An 18317-nucleotide genomic window follows, 5' to 3' on the forward strand; every position below is an offset into this window, starting at 1 on the left:
AAAGCTAATGGTAATTTAAAACTGACTGGTTTATTACGTTACGGCAATTTACGTTACATCATTGTTTTCAGTGTGGTTTCTTCAAGAGAAACAGACCGTCTTCGGCGGCGGAACGTCAACCCCTGAACCGCAACGGATACCACAGCGGAGACGAGGCGCTCTAAGAATTTTGAGCGTATCGCAACCGGTAGCAAGATAACTGCCTTAACACAAGACTCGATTTTTTAAATTTATTTTTATTGCGTGCATGTGTTTAGTAAATATTATTTAAATTGCCATAACAGAAGAAAAGTAACATCTAACACGTCATTTTAACTGGGAGGTCGAGAGATTTACTACTTTGCCTGATAACACTCTGCCACGAGATTTATATTTGTAGAAAGTAACGTGAGACCGCATCAAGAAGCGACTCATTTTGTTCAGAGAAATGCATTCGTCGCCACCGCAGCTGGAAGAAACGGATTAAAGCGAGGTTGATTAGTAAATTTCAAATAATGGTTCCATTATAGATTTTGTAGGTCTCGTTGTATATTATTATTTATTTGAAAGGAACGCGTTTACCTTTTTAGTTATTGTTAAAAAACGTAAGTCTGTACTTATGGATGTTTTCAGATTGTATAAAGTGATTTGTAATATTTTTGTTGAGAAATTATTGTCATTGTTATTAAACCGTTAATTGTAACAAAACTGTGAATAAATTAATTAGGGATAAAGCGTCAGATTTTATTTCATTCCTCGATAAATATAGTAAAGGGTATTTCTTTCAGCTTCTATAATGAAATTAAATTATGAATTTTGAAAATTAAATACAAAATGGACATCCACTTGGTTGTAACAAAATACAAATACGAAAATTTGAGGTTATGAAATCGGATAGAACCTACTAAACGATATTTAAACATTTCTTATCTGAGATCAGGAAATTAGACAGATTTCTTTAGTTTTACCTACAAGCAAAGTTTTACTAAACAATATTTAACATATTTTGTATTTGAGGTTAGAAAATTAGTCAGAAACTACTAAAACTATTTTATTTCGTATTTGAGGTTAGGAAACCAGATAGAACCTAATAAACAATATTTAAACATATTTCATATCAGTAAATTGGACAGGTTCTTCAGTTTTACTAAACGGTATTTAACATATTTTGTATTTGAGGTTAGAAAATCAGACAGGAACTACCAAACTATATTTTATTTCAGATTTGAGGTTAGGAAATCGGCTAGAATCTACTAAACGATATTTAAATATATTTCATACTTGGGACCAGTAAATTGGATAGGTTTCTTCAGTTTTACTAAACAATGTTTAATGTGTGACGTATTTAACGTTAAAAAATTGGAACAAAACTACTAAACCATGTTTAACATATTATTCTCTGTTTGAGGTTAGAAAATCAGATAGAAACTACTAAACTATATTTTATTTCGTATTTGAGGTTAGGAAATCGGACAGAACCTACTAAAGATATTTAAACATACTTCAAACTTGGGGTCGGTAAATTCGATAGGTTTCTTCAGTTTTACTAAACGGTGTTTAACATATTTTGTATTTGAGGTAAAAAAAATCAAACTGAAACAACTAAACTATATTTTATTTCAGATTTGAGGTTAGGAAATCGCCTAGAACCTACCAAACGATATTAAAACATATTTCAGATTTGAGATCGCAATATTAGACATGTTTCTTTAGTTTCACTACACGATGTTTAACATATTTTGTATTTGAGGTTAGAAAATCAATCTGAAACTACTAAACTATATTTTATTTCGTATTTGAGGCTAGGAAATCGGATAAACGATATTTAAACATATTTCATATTTGAGATCAGTAAATTGGACAGGTTTAAATTTTTAGTTTTACTAAACAATGTTTAATGTGTGACGTATTTAACGTTAAGAAATTGGAACAAAACTACTAAACAGTGTTTAACATATTATTCTGTATTTGAGGTTAGAAAATCAGTCAGAAACTAATAAACTATATTTTATTTCGTATTTGAAGTTAGGAACTTGGATAGAACCTACTAAATGATATTTAAACATATTTCATACTTGGGATCAGTAAATTGTACTAGTTCTTCAGTTTTACTAAATGGTGTTTAACATATTTTGTATTTAAGGTTAGAAAATCAGTCAGAAACTACTAAACTATATTTTATTTCGTATTTGAAGTTAGGAAATCGGACAGAACCTACTAACGATATTTAAACATACTTCAAACTTGGGATCAGTAAATTAGACAGGTTTTTTTTCAGTTTTACTAAACGATATTTAACATATTTTGTATTTGAGGTTAAAAAATCAAACTGAAACTACTAAACTATATTTTATTTCAGTTTTGAGGTTAGGAAATCGCCTAGAACCTACTAAACAATAGTAAAACATATTTCAGATTTGAGATCAGGAAATTAGACAGGTTTCTTTAGTTTTAATAAACAATGTTTAACATATTTTGTATTTGAGGTTAGAAAATCAGTCTATATTTTATTTCATATTTGAGGCTAGGAAATCGGATAGAACCTACTAAACAATTAGTTTCTACACGATGATTAATGTCAGCCATATTTAACGTTAAGAAATTGGAACAAAACTACTAAACGATGTTTAACATATTATTCTGTGTTTGAGGTTAGAAAATCAGATAGAAACTACTAAACGATATTTAAACATAAGGCAAATGTTCTATCTAGATGTATCTCTTTGTCTTTCCATCGGTTACAATTAGAAAAAAACAAAACACGCCTAGAGCATCCAGATGTTAATACCGAATTTCATATTTGAGGTTAGAAAATTTTACACAAACTACTAAATATTTTATTTCATATTTAAGGAAATAGGACTACTAAACCATATTCAAACATATTTCATATTTGAGAGACAAATTACTAAACGATATTTAATGTTTCTCGTATTTGAGGTTAGAAAATCAGACAAAAACTACTAAATGATATTTTAACATATTTCGTACTTGAGGTTAGCAAATTAGACATAAATTACTGAACAATAATTAGTGTGTTTCGTAATTGAAGTTAGAAAGTCAGGCAAACATTAAACGATATTTTATTTCATAATTAAGGTTAGGAAATCGGTGTTTAGATTATTTTGTTTAAATAATTAATGGAAATACAGTCCACATCAAATTAGTTTCTTTAACTTTGAATTATTTATACAATTGAACAGAAATTACGTAACGATATTTAATGTAGTTCATAATTGAGGTTAGAAAGTTAGACAGAAACTACTAAATGATATTTAACGTACTTCATATTATAGATTAGGAAATCGTATAAATCTTGGATAATCACTCCTATTAGATATTATTTGTTATTGCCCATATTTTTTGGATGGCGATTCTCGTAAGGATTTGCGCAGAAGAGGGGGTGGTATTATTATTTAACTAAACTCACATCCAATATAAATTTTACACAGTCCCAACAAAGACGGCTGTTATATTTTTAATATTTTATTATATACATGTTTTAACAATAATTTGTTACATACATACAAAAAATATTCAGACAAAAAAAAATAAAAACAAAAGAAAAGAAAAAAAAAAAAATATTCATGACATTTTAATTTAGCAAACAATTTGAAACGATAGGTACCTCGATTTTATCCAATTCCTCTACATAAAGCCGCTTAAGTGAAAAAATATCTAATACAAAAAAAAAGAAGTGAAAAAATTGGAGAATACATATTCGATCCAACTAAAAATATTTAAGAACAGAATATATCTTAACGTAATTATGTATTTTTTTGGTTTGGTTAGGCTTTTTAACAGAACAGGCCCGAAGACAGTCCGAGTCAAAAAAACCTTCATTATTCCTACTTTCACCATCTTAAATTTTTTTTGGGCATAGGCAACAAACACAAAATCCTTAGGCCAGTTCTGCTCTTTAATAACAAAATAATGAAGTTCCTAACGGTTTAAAACCACACAAGAGAACCAATATTTAAAACTAACAAAATTTAATAAACATACGAAACCTGATAAGATTCACGAACTCATCGCTTCGTGAGTAATTGAAGAATATTGTACTAATCGGAAAAAAATTACTGTCAAAACATTGAAACCTCTTTTGTTGGTGATGTGTAACCGAATATCAGAAGAAGTCATTATGGAGAGCATTAAAAGCTTCAAATTGTTTTGGAAGCTGGATTTAAGCGACTTTTAAGTCGTACACGAACCACATCAGATTTCGTAAGATTAGTCCTATATATGAGATTGCGAGAAAAGTTCAGAATTAATCAGCTTTGATAATGACGCAACAAGAGATAATAAGTTTTTTAAATTTCCATAACTGAAAAGCGATGTAATAGATAAAGCAAACCAAAAATATTAGAAAACAAACAAAAAGTACGACTTAAATCCAAACATGAAACCAAAACCGTCATATCTGAACTTCCCGCACGCTTTAACAAACAAATTTTCAACAAACACAGACTAAAAATTATAGCCATCTTTTATATAACTACAGCATTACACCTCGTATATTAGGGCATATATCTTCAACTTTTTTTACTCCACAAACACAACTAACATTCAGAATTAATAATATCATTTGGGTACGTACACGTCCTCCAGGTAACCGATTTTTTTCCACAATATATAACTTGTCATTTGCAAGTGATATAAAAATAGTTTTTATTCATTTTTCGTTCATTAGTACGCCAGTTACGATGACAGGTTTCCTTTAAACAACTGGAAAACAAACTGCGGTAACAAAAACTGGTGCGTTTGGACGCGTCAAAAGCATTTTCGTAGAAGTAAAACTGGAAATTAAGGCACTCCTAAATAGGCCCTAATTTCAAAACGAGGATATTTTATTTGAATTTATAGAACTTTTCATTGGATTTCAGTTTTTAGTACTGCTTCTCCAAGCTTTCAGGGATTAACGATGTGTTATGCTAAAGATTTAAAAGACAATGCAAAAGGAATTGTGTAAAAATTACATTACATTTAATTGTACACACTCACATTTAGGATCAGACAGAAAAATTTAAATGTTGAAATGCGAATCAGACATAACCTACAAAGTTTGTTTGTTTGTTTGTCTTAACTGTCAATAGTACACAATGCCTACTGGTGCAAAGCATTACTTTGTACCTACTGGAAAGAGACCTACTAATCTGTAGGTACTATGAAAATAGGTCGGTGTCTCCCTGGGCGAAAAAAACTTTTTTTACTGATGAAACAACTTAGATCTTAGCTGTTCTTTATATCGCGGGTGTAATTCAATGCTGGACGCAGCTGTAGTTCGCAGAGTAGTTGTATCTCACAAATGTTAAAATGTTTTGTTAAAATTCGTCCACTAATTGACTAACCCTTGACTTAATACACATTTAACCTACGAGAATGCTTTTAACGCTCAATTTTATTTGTAATAATAAACAGAAAACATTTTTAATTTGTGGCTGCTTTATTGTCAATAAACCTATTTCTAATATGAATCAATGTAATAATATCGATAAAATTAGGTGCGCTCTTGTTTATACTTCTATAGTAGACGTAGCTATTTTAGTTCATATCTTTCAATTTGTATTTTGATTATGTGAAAATATTGTATTAAAGGGTGTAACGGCACAATAGTAACTTGGCTGGGATGTTCCAAATTTCATTTCCTTTTTCACAAACCGAAAAAACTGAATGATAATCTTTTTATATCCTAAAAATACACATTTCACATCATTGCTATTGCTGGAAATTAACTTAAAACCTCTGTATGAGCCGCCATTAGTGATTTTAATTGTAGAAAATGCTATTGGAATTTGGAACCTACAAAACTCTACAGTAGTTCAAATGTACGATAGGTCTCTATAACGGAACAATCTGCAACAAAATTTGAAACATCCCTCATCGCTAGAAATTATTATAGGATCATCATATACAGCTAAACTATTTTACAGCATCAAGTACGTGTATCACAGACACACTTTCTAAAGCACCTTTTTCCGAAGATGCCGTTGCGGATCTTTTTCCTGTTTTTTTTTTCAAATATCCCATAAGAATTTCCACTAGTGATCGTGTGCGATCTACCGCAACATAGCTACCTACAAATAAAAATCTCTCAATCATAAACATTCGTCTTTGTTAGGTTCATCCTCGGACTCCTCGACTTGCTCCTTCAACAGAGGGCTTCCGTCCGTTATTTTGGTTTTGCTGCCCCTCTGACTGCCCTTGTGGTGGTGGATGGGGAAATTTGGCGCGAAATTGCCGCAGGGTGTACAAGGAGCCGAACGCGACAGCCAGCTCCTCGGAAATACTGAAAATAGTATCAATTGAAACAGGGTGAATTGTGACGAAATGGCAATTACAACCAACATTTTCATGGGTGCATTAGTTGTGTTATGTTGGAAGTTATAACTTCCCTATTTAATAAAACAATATTTCAAAACAAAGCATTATTAGATACTTTCTACGGGTTGTTACAATTACGCTGTGACTTGTTACAATTACGCTGCGACTTGTTACAATTACGCTGTGACTTGTTACAATCACGCTGCGACTTGTTACAATTACGCTGTGACTTGTTACAATTAACACTAGCTTGATGTTGATGTCAATTGTAACAAAATGTATTTTTTTAGAAAAATCATGTATTTAACTCAAAATTAAATTGAGACTGACAAAATTCTAATACGACTACTCACCGCTTGGTATATTTTTCGACCTAGTCGCTGCGTTCGAGTCGTACAAGGGCATGTAAAGGGTTTTAGACTTGACCTTGTGGAAGTAACCCCTGTTATTCTTGGGTTCCATCTGCTGCTGAACCGTCGGAACGGGACTTTTATGTTGAGGGAGTTGTTGTATCTTGTCCAAGAGTTCCCTCATCTCCACCGTAGGACTGGTGGCCCTTGGCGGAGAGTCGGGCGATCCCAAGTTGGCCAAACTGCTGATATCCGAGCCGATGCTGTTGGTAACGCTATACTGCAACTCCTGAAGGTGCGGGCTGGACTGTATCGGGTTTTCCAGGTGGATCACGCTGCTGGGCATGCACACCGACAGGTTGAGGAGGTCGGAGAAGTTGTGCTCTTCGTCTTGGCTTTCGGAATCGTCTTTCGATAGCTTGTTCTTGGTTATCCTTCTATTTACTCTACACATGTCGGCCGCTGAAGCATCACAGTTATTTTGGCTTTTGCTTTCTACCGCTACTCTACCTGGAAACGGAACTGGAGTATAATCGGGAGGTGAGCGATTGTAGACGTACCTGTTCTTGAGTTTTCTACGTCATTTGGCACCACGGGACTAACACTATTTACAAGATTCGTTGTGTTCTGGCCGAAACACGGATTGTCCCTGATCGAAACCACTTGGTGTTGCCGCGGGGGGGCTGGCAACTGGTGCGCTGGTGTCGAAGGAGGCAGCAAGGGCATACTAAGCTGCGTGTGTGCGCTTGGGCTGGTATGCAACACCTGAAAGAATAAGAAAATCGTTTCCCATTTTCAATTACTGCCAATAAATGTCGAGGATATTTTTCCCTCTACACTCTATAAAGGTGCAACTTTAAGTGGGGGGGGGGCAGTTTTTTCGGGTACCAGTACGTAATCCGTAGTAATAACTAAGCTGACTTTTTTTAATCAAATAAATGGTCTAGTTATTTGTTTTTTTAAACTGTACTTAAACTCTTGTCTACGCCGCTACTGGACAGCTCATGAACTCGGTTTTAAACCAATTATATGAAACTAACGGAATAGTAGAAAGCAAAACTGCAACAGAAAATAATTTCCTAAAAGCACACTGCTTCGATATGACCTTCAGAGAAGTAATTTTTGCCGTTTTATAGATTGTGCATAACAAAAACTTAATAAAACTTGAAAGCACTGTGTTGAGTTTATAGAATGATCTGAGCGTCTGTGGAAAAAAGTCGAGACCTAGGAGTTTTTTGACAGAAAACAATCCTGATGTGTATTTTTAAAGATCAAAGGTAGCCTCCGAATAGAAGTGACCCCCAGTCAAAATTACACCTTGTATTCGCTGTCGGTTGGTGGTTTGTTTCTTTAATTTTTACCTGGTGGTACTCAGTACTAGAATTGTTCGAGGCCGAGCGAGGTAGACGTCTGTTTTCAGCCTTCGCCGTCGGCTGGATGGCCGGCAACTGACTGTCCGTTGTGATCTCTTCTAAACTACCCATATGCGAATAGGGGGGAGGGATAATGTTGTTAGCCTGGTAATTATTCAGCAATTAGTAACTGAACGGTTGGCTAGTGATACTAATAAACAGGAAAGCTCAAATTGGTCCTTCGGGACCAAAAAGTATGAACAAGATAAAGAATGAAGAGCAAATATGGAAAGCTTTTGAAGATAAGACACTGCTTTAAAGCTTTTTTAATCTTAGAAGGCAGTAAAACTCTTCTTTGTTGGTGTAAAATGTAAAAACAGTTGATTTAAATATTTTAAAACTTACATTTAATATTGGATTTGAAATTTCCGCTTAGTGACGTCACATTGCATACTTTCAGTTTTTTTAGGACTTAAATGAGGTCAAAATGAAAAAAGAAATCAATATATTTAACCCATTTTCATTTTCGAGTGTTTATTTTAAAAATTGCATTTGGCGATGGATTTGAGATTTCCGCTTAGTGACGTCACAACGCAATTTTAAGTTTTTTAAATACTTAAATGGGGTCAAAATGAGAAAAAGAAAAAATCCAATATTTTTTTATTACTTATTTTAATTTTCACTAGACTAATATCAGAATATGCGCAACCCGTGACAGTTAAGAAACAACTAAATTTAACGCGAGCAATACCTGGTGTCGAAACAAATAACAGCCAACGAATCATTCAAACAGTATTATTAGCGGCATTCAAACACCGGTGTGTCATTAAAAATAAATGTCCGAGTTAAGTAAACATCCAGTACAAATAAATTCAAATTTCAAGATACTTTCAAACGGCTTTCCAATTTGCTTGGCTTTTGCCTCAAATAAAAAAAGCATCATTAAGTCTTATTGTAGTTCAAGTTACCTCATTAGTAGCGTTGCATAAAAAGCTTGAACTTAGAGAGTCTATTGTGCTTGTGGCAGATAATGATCCTGAAAATATAAATTCTCTTAAGGGAAACCTACAATAAGCATCGTTATATAATATATGTATGTATGAAATATTCATGCGTATGGGTACGAGAAAACATTCAGTTTCCAGTTACAAATTCAGACATTGGAGTTTATTTCGAGTGGTATCTACTGCAATATTTAGGTATTGATTATATTGAAAGAACGAACATTTATTTCTAGAACAGTTGTTCGTTTAGCACTGCTACAAAATTAATTGATTATAGTTCAGGCAAAAATGGAAAAAATGAGCGAACTTTTTCACTCTGAAATTTTTTTATAAGTATTTTTTATAAAAAAAGTGTAGCAACATACAGCGTTTTGAGATATAGACATATACATATACACCGGGTGGGGCATTCAACTTAGAACAAAATAATATCTCAGTTAGACTCGATTTTTTCGAAGAAAGTTTCAGACAAAAATTGTAGCGCACCGAGGGGGCCATTGAAAGATCCATATTACGACTTCCTGTCTAGACCGGAATTGGTGTTTTTGACCGGAAGTATTTTTTTTAAATGGAAACACCCATTTTTTACCACGGATTTCGATTGAAATTGGCTTAAATCGAAAAAATAATAAAAACAAAAATTTTTCGAAACAATCGAGTCCAACCGAGATATTATTTTGTCTCAAGATAAATGCCCCACTCGGTATATAATTTTTCACGTCTTTTGTCCAAAAACTGCCAATACCTCAATGAAGATGTATTTTTTCGAAAAAAAGTTTCAAATAAATGTTGTTCAAAATGAAATTTCCTACAAAATTTTTTGGATTTTCCCAATATTTTTTAAATGAACTACAGATTATGTGAGAATCTAAAATAATAATTTTAGAGCCAAAATAATGGCCCATTCATATTTAAATAACAAAAGGGGAAAGAAAATTGCGGAAAATTCTTGGAAAATCTTATATGTATATAGTTTGCCGAGGTTTCAATATTATTCTCCAGAGAAAAATCTGTTTTCTTTGAAATTTGCAATACATTAATGAAACTAAAAATTTTAAATTTGCTGACAATAGGAAAGGAATTTTCTGGAGATGCAAACGTATAATAAAAAAAATTATATCAATAGGTATATATTTTTTTATTTATTTGTAATTGAAAAACAATTTTTTATGAACTTCCATATTTAGATTTCTTATGTAAAACTGCTTAATCGCTGTCGCAAAAAAAAATTCGAAGAAAACAGATTTTTCTGGAAAATATTATTAAAATATAAGATTTTCCAAGAATTTTCCGCAATTTTTTTTTCTCTAATACACTTTTGTTATTTAAAAATGAATTGATCATTATTTGGCTCCAAAACATTAATTTTCACATAATCTGTGCATTCAAAATATTTAGTTTTGAACAACCTTTATTTGAAACTTTTTTTCGGAAAAATCTTCACCGAGATATCGGCAGTTTTTGGACAAAAAAACGCTGTATGTTGCTTATCCGTCCGTCTTTTTATGTCTAACTTTCCTGAACTATAAATTGAGTTGAGAATTAAACCGACCGAGAAATAAAAAATGCACGTTGATAGTTTTTTAATGATTATAATTTTTTGAAGCATATATCTCCAAAGTTTTTTTAATAAGTTTTGAATCACCTTGCATATAATGTGTTAGAAGTTTGACTGTCATTGACAGATTAAGCATAAATGAAGAAAAACGTTGTCCACTACACGAGCGAAACATTTTTAAAATGCGTCGAATTGTAATAATATCGGAGAATTTTACCACAACTTGGCAACAGTGCAAGTCAGATCACTTAATTCTAGGACAGCTGACTAGCGCCGCATGCTACACTTTTTTTATAATAGTTACCGAAAAAAACAAACTTCTTCAATTATGCTGTCATAGCCGCCTACTTAACATTTCTTAGTTGCAATCGTGCGAATGATAATGAATTTAATTTTTTTGTTGATAAGCGGTTAGTTATTTAAAGCAAAAAAGTAAGAGAGGTAGAACTTTTAAAATAAACCAGGCTATCTGATAAGTATTTTTGAATATTCAATTTTTGTCTAACAAAAAAGTTGTAGCAAAAAATAAATTATGAGGATGCTTATTTCAACCCCCTCCAAGGGGCAGAAATTTTCGAAAAATTATTGAGAAGTTACACATGCATTAGTACAAAATTTGTGTAAAATTTGACTATTATCTTTTCTGGTTTTCAAAATTGCAGCTGCTATTCCATAGGCGTAGCTACGGTGGGGCAGACTGGGGCGCTTGTCCCTGGTTCATTTAATGCAAAAAAAAATACAAAGAAAACAATTGTTGCGAGGGTAAAAATGAATTATTTAAAATCTTCGAAATGACGACTACATTTAAAAAATAAAAAATAATAACAAACAAAAAATTTTAAATTTAATTTAAGATAAAATAACTAATTTATCAAATTTGGGAAACATAATAATTTTAACTATGTGCATTTTTTGTCACGTCCCTGGACATAAATATAAATTACTTTGTATTAAATTATTTTTTTATTTATTTTTATTAATTATTTCAAAGTTCAAAAAGTTTTAAAGATATTGACTCGAAATTTGAAAAATACTTTGAAGGGATGATTGTGCATTTTTTAGGGTGATCCGAATATTTCTACTTGCATCAGTGGCGTTCATGCGAGAATGCCACAACTTTAATTTTAAAAAAATTGTATGCCAGACTTTTTGCCGTTTTGATATTTTTTTAGAAATCCGTCATCAATTCTGAATCAAATTGGTTTCTTCAATTTTTTTTCGTAGGATGAACCGTTTTTGAGGAAAAAAATAAAACATTTTATTGTAGGTTTTGTTAATTTCATCGATATTTTAAAAACTCGGAAACGAAGCATACACATTTGGACCTACGCTTATAGAAACTTTTTTTCACAAAATAACTTCGGCAACCACCCCCGAAAATATTTCGCACTTATTTACAAACACCCTGTATATTTCTTTAAAATTATATTAAAAAAATATTTTTTTCCATTTAAATATCATCGTCAGTCGTTTTTTTTTAATTGATTCATATCTCCCGACTCGTCTATTTCTTTCAATTATTTTTTAAATTTGAAATTCTTTAAGGTTTCAATTAAAATAAAACTTTAAAAAATTAATTTTTTAACGTTTTCAAATGTTTAAATAAAACAAATTTTTTAGAAGTAGTTTATATTATGTATTTTTGTTTTGCCTTCCCCTGGAAAAAATTCTGGGTACGCTCCTGGGTCACTTTTATGCAAAACGTGTTCTTTTTAGTTGTAGATTCACTAGTACCATTTGTGCTACTCCATTTGAAAACACCCTGTATGTCACAAATGTCATCTTAAATGACCATGAGAAAAATTTCCGGATATTTTTTGCACCTTGATAATTTTATTCTCGAAAACGGTGTTTCCCCCGATTTATTTTTTGTTTATGCTGTTGCCTATTAAAATTATGCCAGTCAAACCTCCAACACGCCGCGTTGGCACGTGTAATCGAGATCAGCGTCGTCCAGAGAGACGCCGCCCGAGGTAGGTACTTACCGACAGGCCTAACAATGAAATTTCTAAAATACTGCACCATCAGGTATCCCGTGGAGCCGTTGTTACTTTTTACCGGTTCGGCATTGTAGCTAATTACCAGCGGATATAGGTCGGGCTTCGAGGTCACCTGAAATTCAATTCAGACGAAATTAGACTTTAAATGGGCCCTCTTATAATACATTTTATTCCTTTCAAAGGGAAGCCTCGCGAGTCTGACGTCCTTTCAAATGGATATTTTTAAAAGGACTTTGTCGACGCGGACCTTGTGAAGGCAGCAAATATAAATGTATATGTTATATGTTATCCGACGCGTATTGATTTTCCATACTTTTAAGTGAACGCATAGAAAATGCCTTCGCTGGTTCAAGTACGAGACATTTTCTATACGAACCGGATGTTCAGAATCAATACTGTTTCCAAAAAAATGTTTCGATACAAAAACTAAAAAAATAAATATACAGGTTCGGAAAGTCCCCATGGTACATCGGCCGTTACGTGAGAGCGATAAAGTAAGTCATAGAAATCCGTGCGATAGACAAGGATGGTAACATTGAAGACGTTTCATAATCTGAATAGTCACTCCCACTTCTAACACGAAACGGGCCGTGACTATTCAGATTATGAAACGTCTTCACTATAGCCATCCTTGTCTATCGCACGGATTTCTTTACCTTGTCGCTCTCATGTAAAGGCAGCTGGACCATGTGGATTTTCCAACCCTGTAGATGACTTTTTAATAGAAAATCGCTGGCTACGTAAACCAGCAGATTTATTCCGTGGTCGGAACTCTGATCTCACTCAGCAGTTTCCGGTGACCTTGGATGAAGAAGGGCCGCAATAACAATTTTTTACTTGTTCAAGAAAACTCATTAAAATAGATTGTGATAAACATACCTCTGAATATGGGGGAGGCGCTTGATGAAAGCTGTTACACCGGCTGTACTGGGGAGGTGCATAGCACGACCCATTAGAATCGGGTTCGGAGGCCCTCTCATCTCGTCCGGAATCTCTGCAGCAAAGATTCCCCTGGGTGTGTTTCCTCCACAGGGAACAGGCACATAAAATTCCGGCCACTGTTGCCGTCACAGCTAGCCAGAAGTACCTTGACACAGAAGAATCGATTTTTTTCGTTTGAAATCAGTTTTAGTAGCTAAATATAAATGTTTTATACAGGGTGTCCCGAAATTAATGGGACACAGAGCAAGGGTAGATTCCTTACATCGAAATAATGCGATTAAGCCAAAATTACCTTGGTCCATTTGTGGCTAATAAAAAAGATACAGGGCGTTAAAGTTGAAATTTTGAATTCGAAATTCTTAAAATTCTTAGAAAGTTTTCAAAGGATTCATTTGAAAATTTGAATTAGGGGGTTTTCTGGGACGACAAAAACGAATCCGTACGAAATGTACTCTTGGTTGATAAACACTGGTTATAACTTTTTTATGTGTGTGTACGAAAGATTTAATAAAAAAATATTGTTCTCCTATCTATTTTTCACAAATAAGGGATACTTGTTTTATGTCGATAAATTTAACCGTTTTCAATTTATTTCTTGTTTTTCTATTGGATGCAATAAAATAAATATCCTCCTCTTATCCTGGAGTAACAGTTGTTGGACGGCCAGCATCTCGTCTTTTAGGACGAAACGATCCAGTATTTCCTAACCGGTCATGAAGATTTTTAAACAATTTGTGATTTGGTTGTAATCTATTTGGGTAACTTTCTAAATACCTGCGACACGCACGACGTCCATTAAAATTTTGTTTTGCATAAATACATACCATATCTCGCATTTCTTCATTAGAAAATAAATTATGGCGAGGCATATTTCACGCGATATTATTAATTGTAAACAAAAACTGAAAGGAATACACTATTTAACATAAATTACTTGTCAATCAGCTAATTGTCAATAGTACAATTTGTTTTCAAATAACCAAAGCTTACTGTGACAGTTTTACGTAAGTAACTACAAACTTTTATTTTATTTTATTTTATTGCATCCGATAGAAAAACAAGAAATAAATCGAAAACGGTTAAATTTATCGACATAAAACAAGTATCCCTTATTTGTGAAAAATAGATAGGAGAACAATATTTTTCTATTGAAACTTTCCTACATACACTGATAAAAAAGTTATAACCAGTTTTTATCAACCAAGAGTACATTTCGTAGCGCCCTCTAGCGTCTACAGCAAAATTAAGTACGGATTCGTTTTTCTCGTCCCAGAAAACCCCCTAATCCAAATTTTCAAAAGAATCCTTAGAAAACTTTTGAAAGAATTTTGAGAATTTCGAATTCAAAATTTGAACTTTAACGCCTTGTAACATTTTTATTAGCCACAAATGGACCAAGGTAAGTTTAGCTTAATCGCATTATTTCGATGTAAGGAATCTACCCTTGCTCTGTGTCCCATTAATTTCGGGACACCCTGTATATAACAGCACCACAACAAGCGTTAACAAATGATTCCTATTTTCAACTTAAAAAAAAACAATTTTTAAAGACAAAAATATATGCAGAAGCTTTATTTCTAGGCTTCATCTATGACGAAGATTTTGTCGATAAAATTATTGCTATTTGCTGCATACTCCTACACTCGGACGCGATATTGATACAGCAATGGTTTGTTTAAGTATAGTATGTAGGTACTATTGTTTCACAAACATACTAATTTGATTGGCAAGTCTTCTTCTTATTATACCGAAAACTATCGTTAACAATTTCTACTCTCTGCTCTTCTACCTACATAAGAATTTACTGATGGTCTATTTAGTCATGTTACGACGTCACACCACTCGTTAGCGACTAGTCCACATACTTAACTGGGTACCACATCACATACATCACATGATATCTCTAGCAATGCAAGCAGACAAAAACAAACGAATTTAAACTATGTATTTTATTTAAGCGATTTCTTAGAACTGCATGATAATAATTTCGGAAATTCTTTTGACCCTTTAATTTTTTGCATTAGTTTATAATAATTGTAGTCCCTAGTGTATGAAGAGAATAAACGCCAATATGCAAACTGTTCAGTATGGGAGAAATAAGTCGTCAGAGGAACAGTAAAAACAGGAAACGTTTTGTTTATTTTGATCTATACGTGAAAACAGATTGTTGTGCTACTTACCAGTGGCCTAAAAATAGGGGGTTGAACACCGACCCTGTCTGAAGGTTGTTGGGAGATGATCCTTTATGCACGGTCGAGAACAGAAAACAGCAACCTTGTTTACAACACTCTTTAGGGGGTGAGCAGCTCCACTGGCCCCCATCACATTTATTTTCCACTAATTGCTAAAAAAATGGTTCAGTATTGTTGTATCATGAGCACCCACAAATAGTCCAGTCACTGACGTGAAATTTGAACTGTAGCTAGGGAATAGCCCAAGAAACAAAAACAGTGCTGATGTGTGCTTTTACCCTAGGGGTGGTAGCCATCCCTTCTGGAGGGTGGGAATTTTTTTTATTAAAAATAACCTCGCGATTTGATAGAGGGACGAATTCTAAGCAAAAAATATTCTATAAGAATTTTTTGTACAGTCAATACTTTTTGAGTTATTTGCGCCTAACCATGCGTTTCGCGAATATCTCGAAAACTACAAGTTTATCAAAAAAATGATCATAAGTAAAAATGAAGGTAATTAAACAGCAAAGAGATTGCTTTTTTATTTTTGTAGGTTGTAGGTGGTATAGAACCCGAGTTATGACTCCCAGAAGTTGAAGTCAATTTCGAAGATAGCAATAATCGAACGTTCAACGTCCTGTAGCGGAAAAATTAAAGGTTTTTCGAGGAAAACTTATATAACACCTATTAAAGTTCTTGAAAAGACCTTTAAATTGAGTGGTGGTAGAAGTCGTTAGCATGAAAACTAATGAAGTTACAATCAAAATAAAATGATTGTCTTGATTTTTAAGAAAAAAAATCGGTATTAAAATTATGACAATGGAAAATAAAAAATTAAACGTATTCCTTCTGCAATTTACTTTATTTATGTATTAACAGTAGATTCTGGGAATTTGAACGATTTTAGAAGCCTTTAAATTTTTTAAAAAATCACCTTTTTTCAAAATATTTCAAAAACTAACGAAGTTATAAAAAAAATGATAGAATAAGAAATTGTAGGTTTTTTCTTACTGAACAATTATGACCGTTAAAAGCTAAAAACTAAGCTCCAAGACTGCCTTTTCTGAGCCCTTTTAGCTTACAAATCTAAAAAACAAAGGGCTCAAAAAAACTGCAAATCACAGAACTGAAAGTGCTTTAAATTCCGTAAAAAATGGTTTTTTGAGTAAATTTATAACTTTAAAATTACAAAAGTTATGGTAAAAAAATTAATCACATTTTTTCGGTAAAACTTTCGGTGCGGGAAAATTTCCATCATCTTTGTGTATTTTGGAGCACCTGTCAACTGATTTGAGTAAGTATTTTAATAATATACATACACACACGTATTCATTTATAACGTATATAAAATTTAATTTTTTTTATTTGATATGAATTTAATAAAAAAAATATTAAGAATAAAGAAAAGAATATTTTAAACTGTTAAAAACTTTTTTTTCTATTTTTTTGGCCATAGAAGGTTAGTTTTTAAGGATTTTTAAGTGCTGAAAAGTAATTAAATTTCATAAATTATATTAAAAAACATGAACGGAACTTTATCCAACATATTTGACCATGAACTGAATCTTTAAAATACCTAAATCTTCGATTTTCGCATTTTTTTCGTACAAGGGTACTTTTCACCCCCAAATAGAAAAAAGCACACATCTAGACAATGTAACTTTTGAAGTGGGGGATCAGATGAGCTTGTATGCAAATTTTCAGGAAAATTCATGCTATCCGAAAAAAATGGAGCTTTTACTTTGTTTTCGCCTTCAGTGACTGGACTAAAAGATGTATGCTTCTGGAGAAGCTATAGGCCAATTTTAACTTCTTAAACATTAATTTATTGCAACAACGAAAACTTTGTTTATATCAGTACGGAAAATGTCTTAATATAAACCACAAAGTCAACAGATACGTTGAATAGTAATTGCAACATTTCGTTTCGCGTAATATTAAATATAGTCCAGGCGATAGAGCATTCGATGCGTTTGTATTTAAAGTCATCTATTTTGTTATAACTTTATAGAAAATCGTAAAATAAACAAAAAATAAAGAATGGCATTTTTATTTAGGGCATACTTTCAATGCTACATGGAAAAATATGTCGAAATACGGGTAATTTTTCGTTCTTTTTGTAAGTTTGTTGTTTCCCTAAATTTAGCAATGGTTTGTTGGAATAGGCAATCTCAGATTCTTATTCTACAAAACATTTGGGATTTTTCTGTACAACAAAATAACGAGCGTTCAAATAAAAACGTGGTCGAAGTTGGCTCTGACACATTGGACGTAGGGAGTAGCTTATAGCGACCAACTTAACCTCATTTCTCAACGAGCTGTATAGCAGCTGTCAGTTTCAATAACGTTAATGACTATATAACTTTATTTTAAAGAATAATCGTGATAACAATAACAAACAATTAAAGGAGCTGCGGAAAGTGTCCCCCTCCTTGTTATAACAATAAATTAAAGCAGCTGCTGAAAGTGTCCCCCTCCTTGTTCCAAGCACTTTTCACACCTGTTCCTCAAAGAATTAAAGACATTTTCTAAGATGCTCGGGGTATTGTTAATTTCACGAATCTTGTCTATAAGTCGAGCCTGCAGATGGTTTAAATCAGGAATAGGCAGTTCAAAAATAGTGTTTTTAAGGTAAGG

At 32.7% G+C, this 18317-nt stretch overlaps 2 protein-coding genes across 5 annotated transcripts in view; one reads left to right on the forward strand and one right to left on the reverse strand.

Annotated features, from left to right (window-relative positions):
- LOC108908488 (integrin alpha-PS2) overlaps positions 1 to 704 on the forward strand; it is a 129984-nt gene extending 129280 nt beyond the window's left edge. For all 3 annotated transcript variants that reach the window (XM_023454820.1, XM_023454822.1, XM_023454821.1), the window contains exon 24: positions 72 to 704. In XM_023454820.1, the coding sequence (XP_023310588.1) occupies positions 72 to 164 (93 nt within the window). In that variant the 3' untranslated portion in view covers positions 165 to 704. The remainder of the gene's footprint in view (positions 1 to 71) is intronic.
- A 2895-nt stretch (positions 705 to 3599) lies between these two features.
- Positions 3600 to 18317, reverse strand: part of LOC108908486 — a 39132-nt gene continuing 24414 nt past the window's right edge. For both annotated transcript variants that reach the window (XM_018712533.1, XM_018712534.2), the window contains exons 3-10: positions 15687 to 15850; positions 13444 to 13651; positions 12550 to 12676; positions 8971 to 9038; positions 8012 to 8167; positions 7211 to 7415; positions 6654 to 7160; positions 3600 to 6265 (exon numbers count right to left, since the gene is read on the reverse strand). In XM_018712533.1, the coding sequence (XP_018568049.1) occupies positions 6075 to 6265; positions 6654 to 7160; positions 7211 to 7415; positions 8012 to 8167; positions 8971 to 9038; positions 12550 to 12676; positions 13444 to 13651; positions 15687 to 15850 (1626 nt within the window). In that variant the 3' untranslated portion in view covers positions 3600 to 6074. The remainder of the gene's footprint in view (positions 6266 to 6653; positions 7161 to 7210; positions 7416 to 8011; positions 8168 to 8970; positions 9039 to 12549; positions 12677 to 13443; positions 13652 to 15686; positions 15851 to 18317) is intronic.

The sequence above is a fragment of the Anoplophora glabripennis genome, unplaced genomic scaffold (assembly GCF_000390285.2).
Source record: "Anoplophora glabripennis isolate ALB-LARVAE unplaced genomic scaffold, Agla_2.0 scaffold360, whole genome shotgun sequence".
Lineage (NCBI taxonomy): Eukaryota > Metazoa > Arthropoda > Insecta > Coleoptera > Cerambycidae > Anoplophora > Anoplophora glabripennis.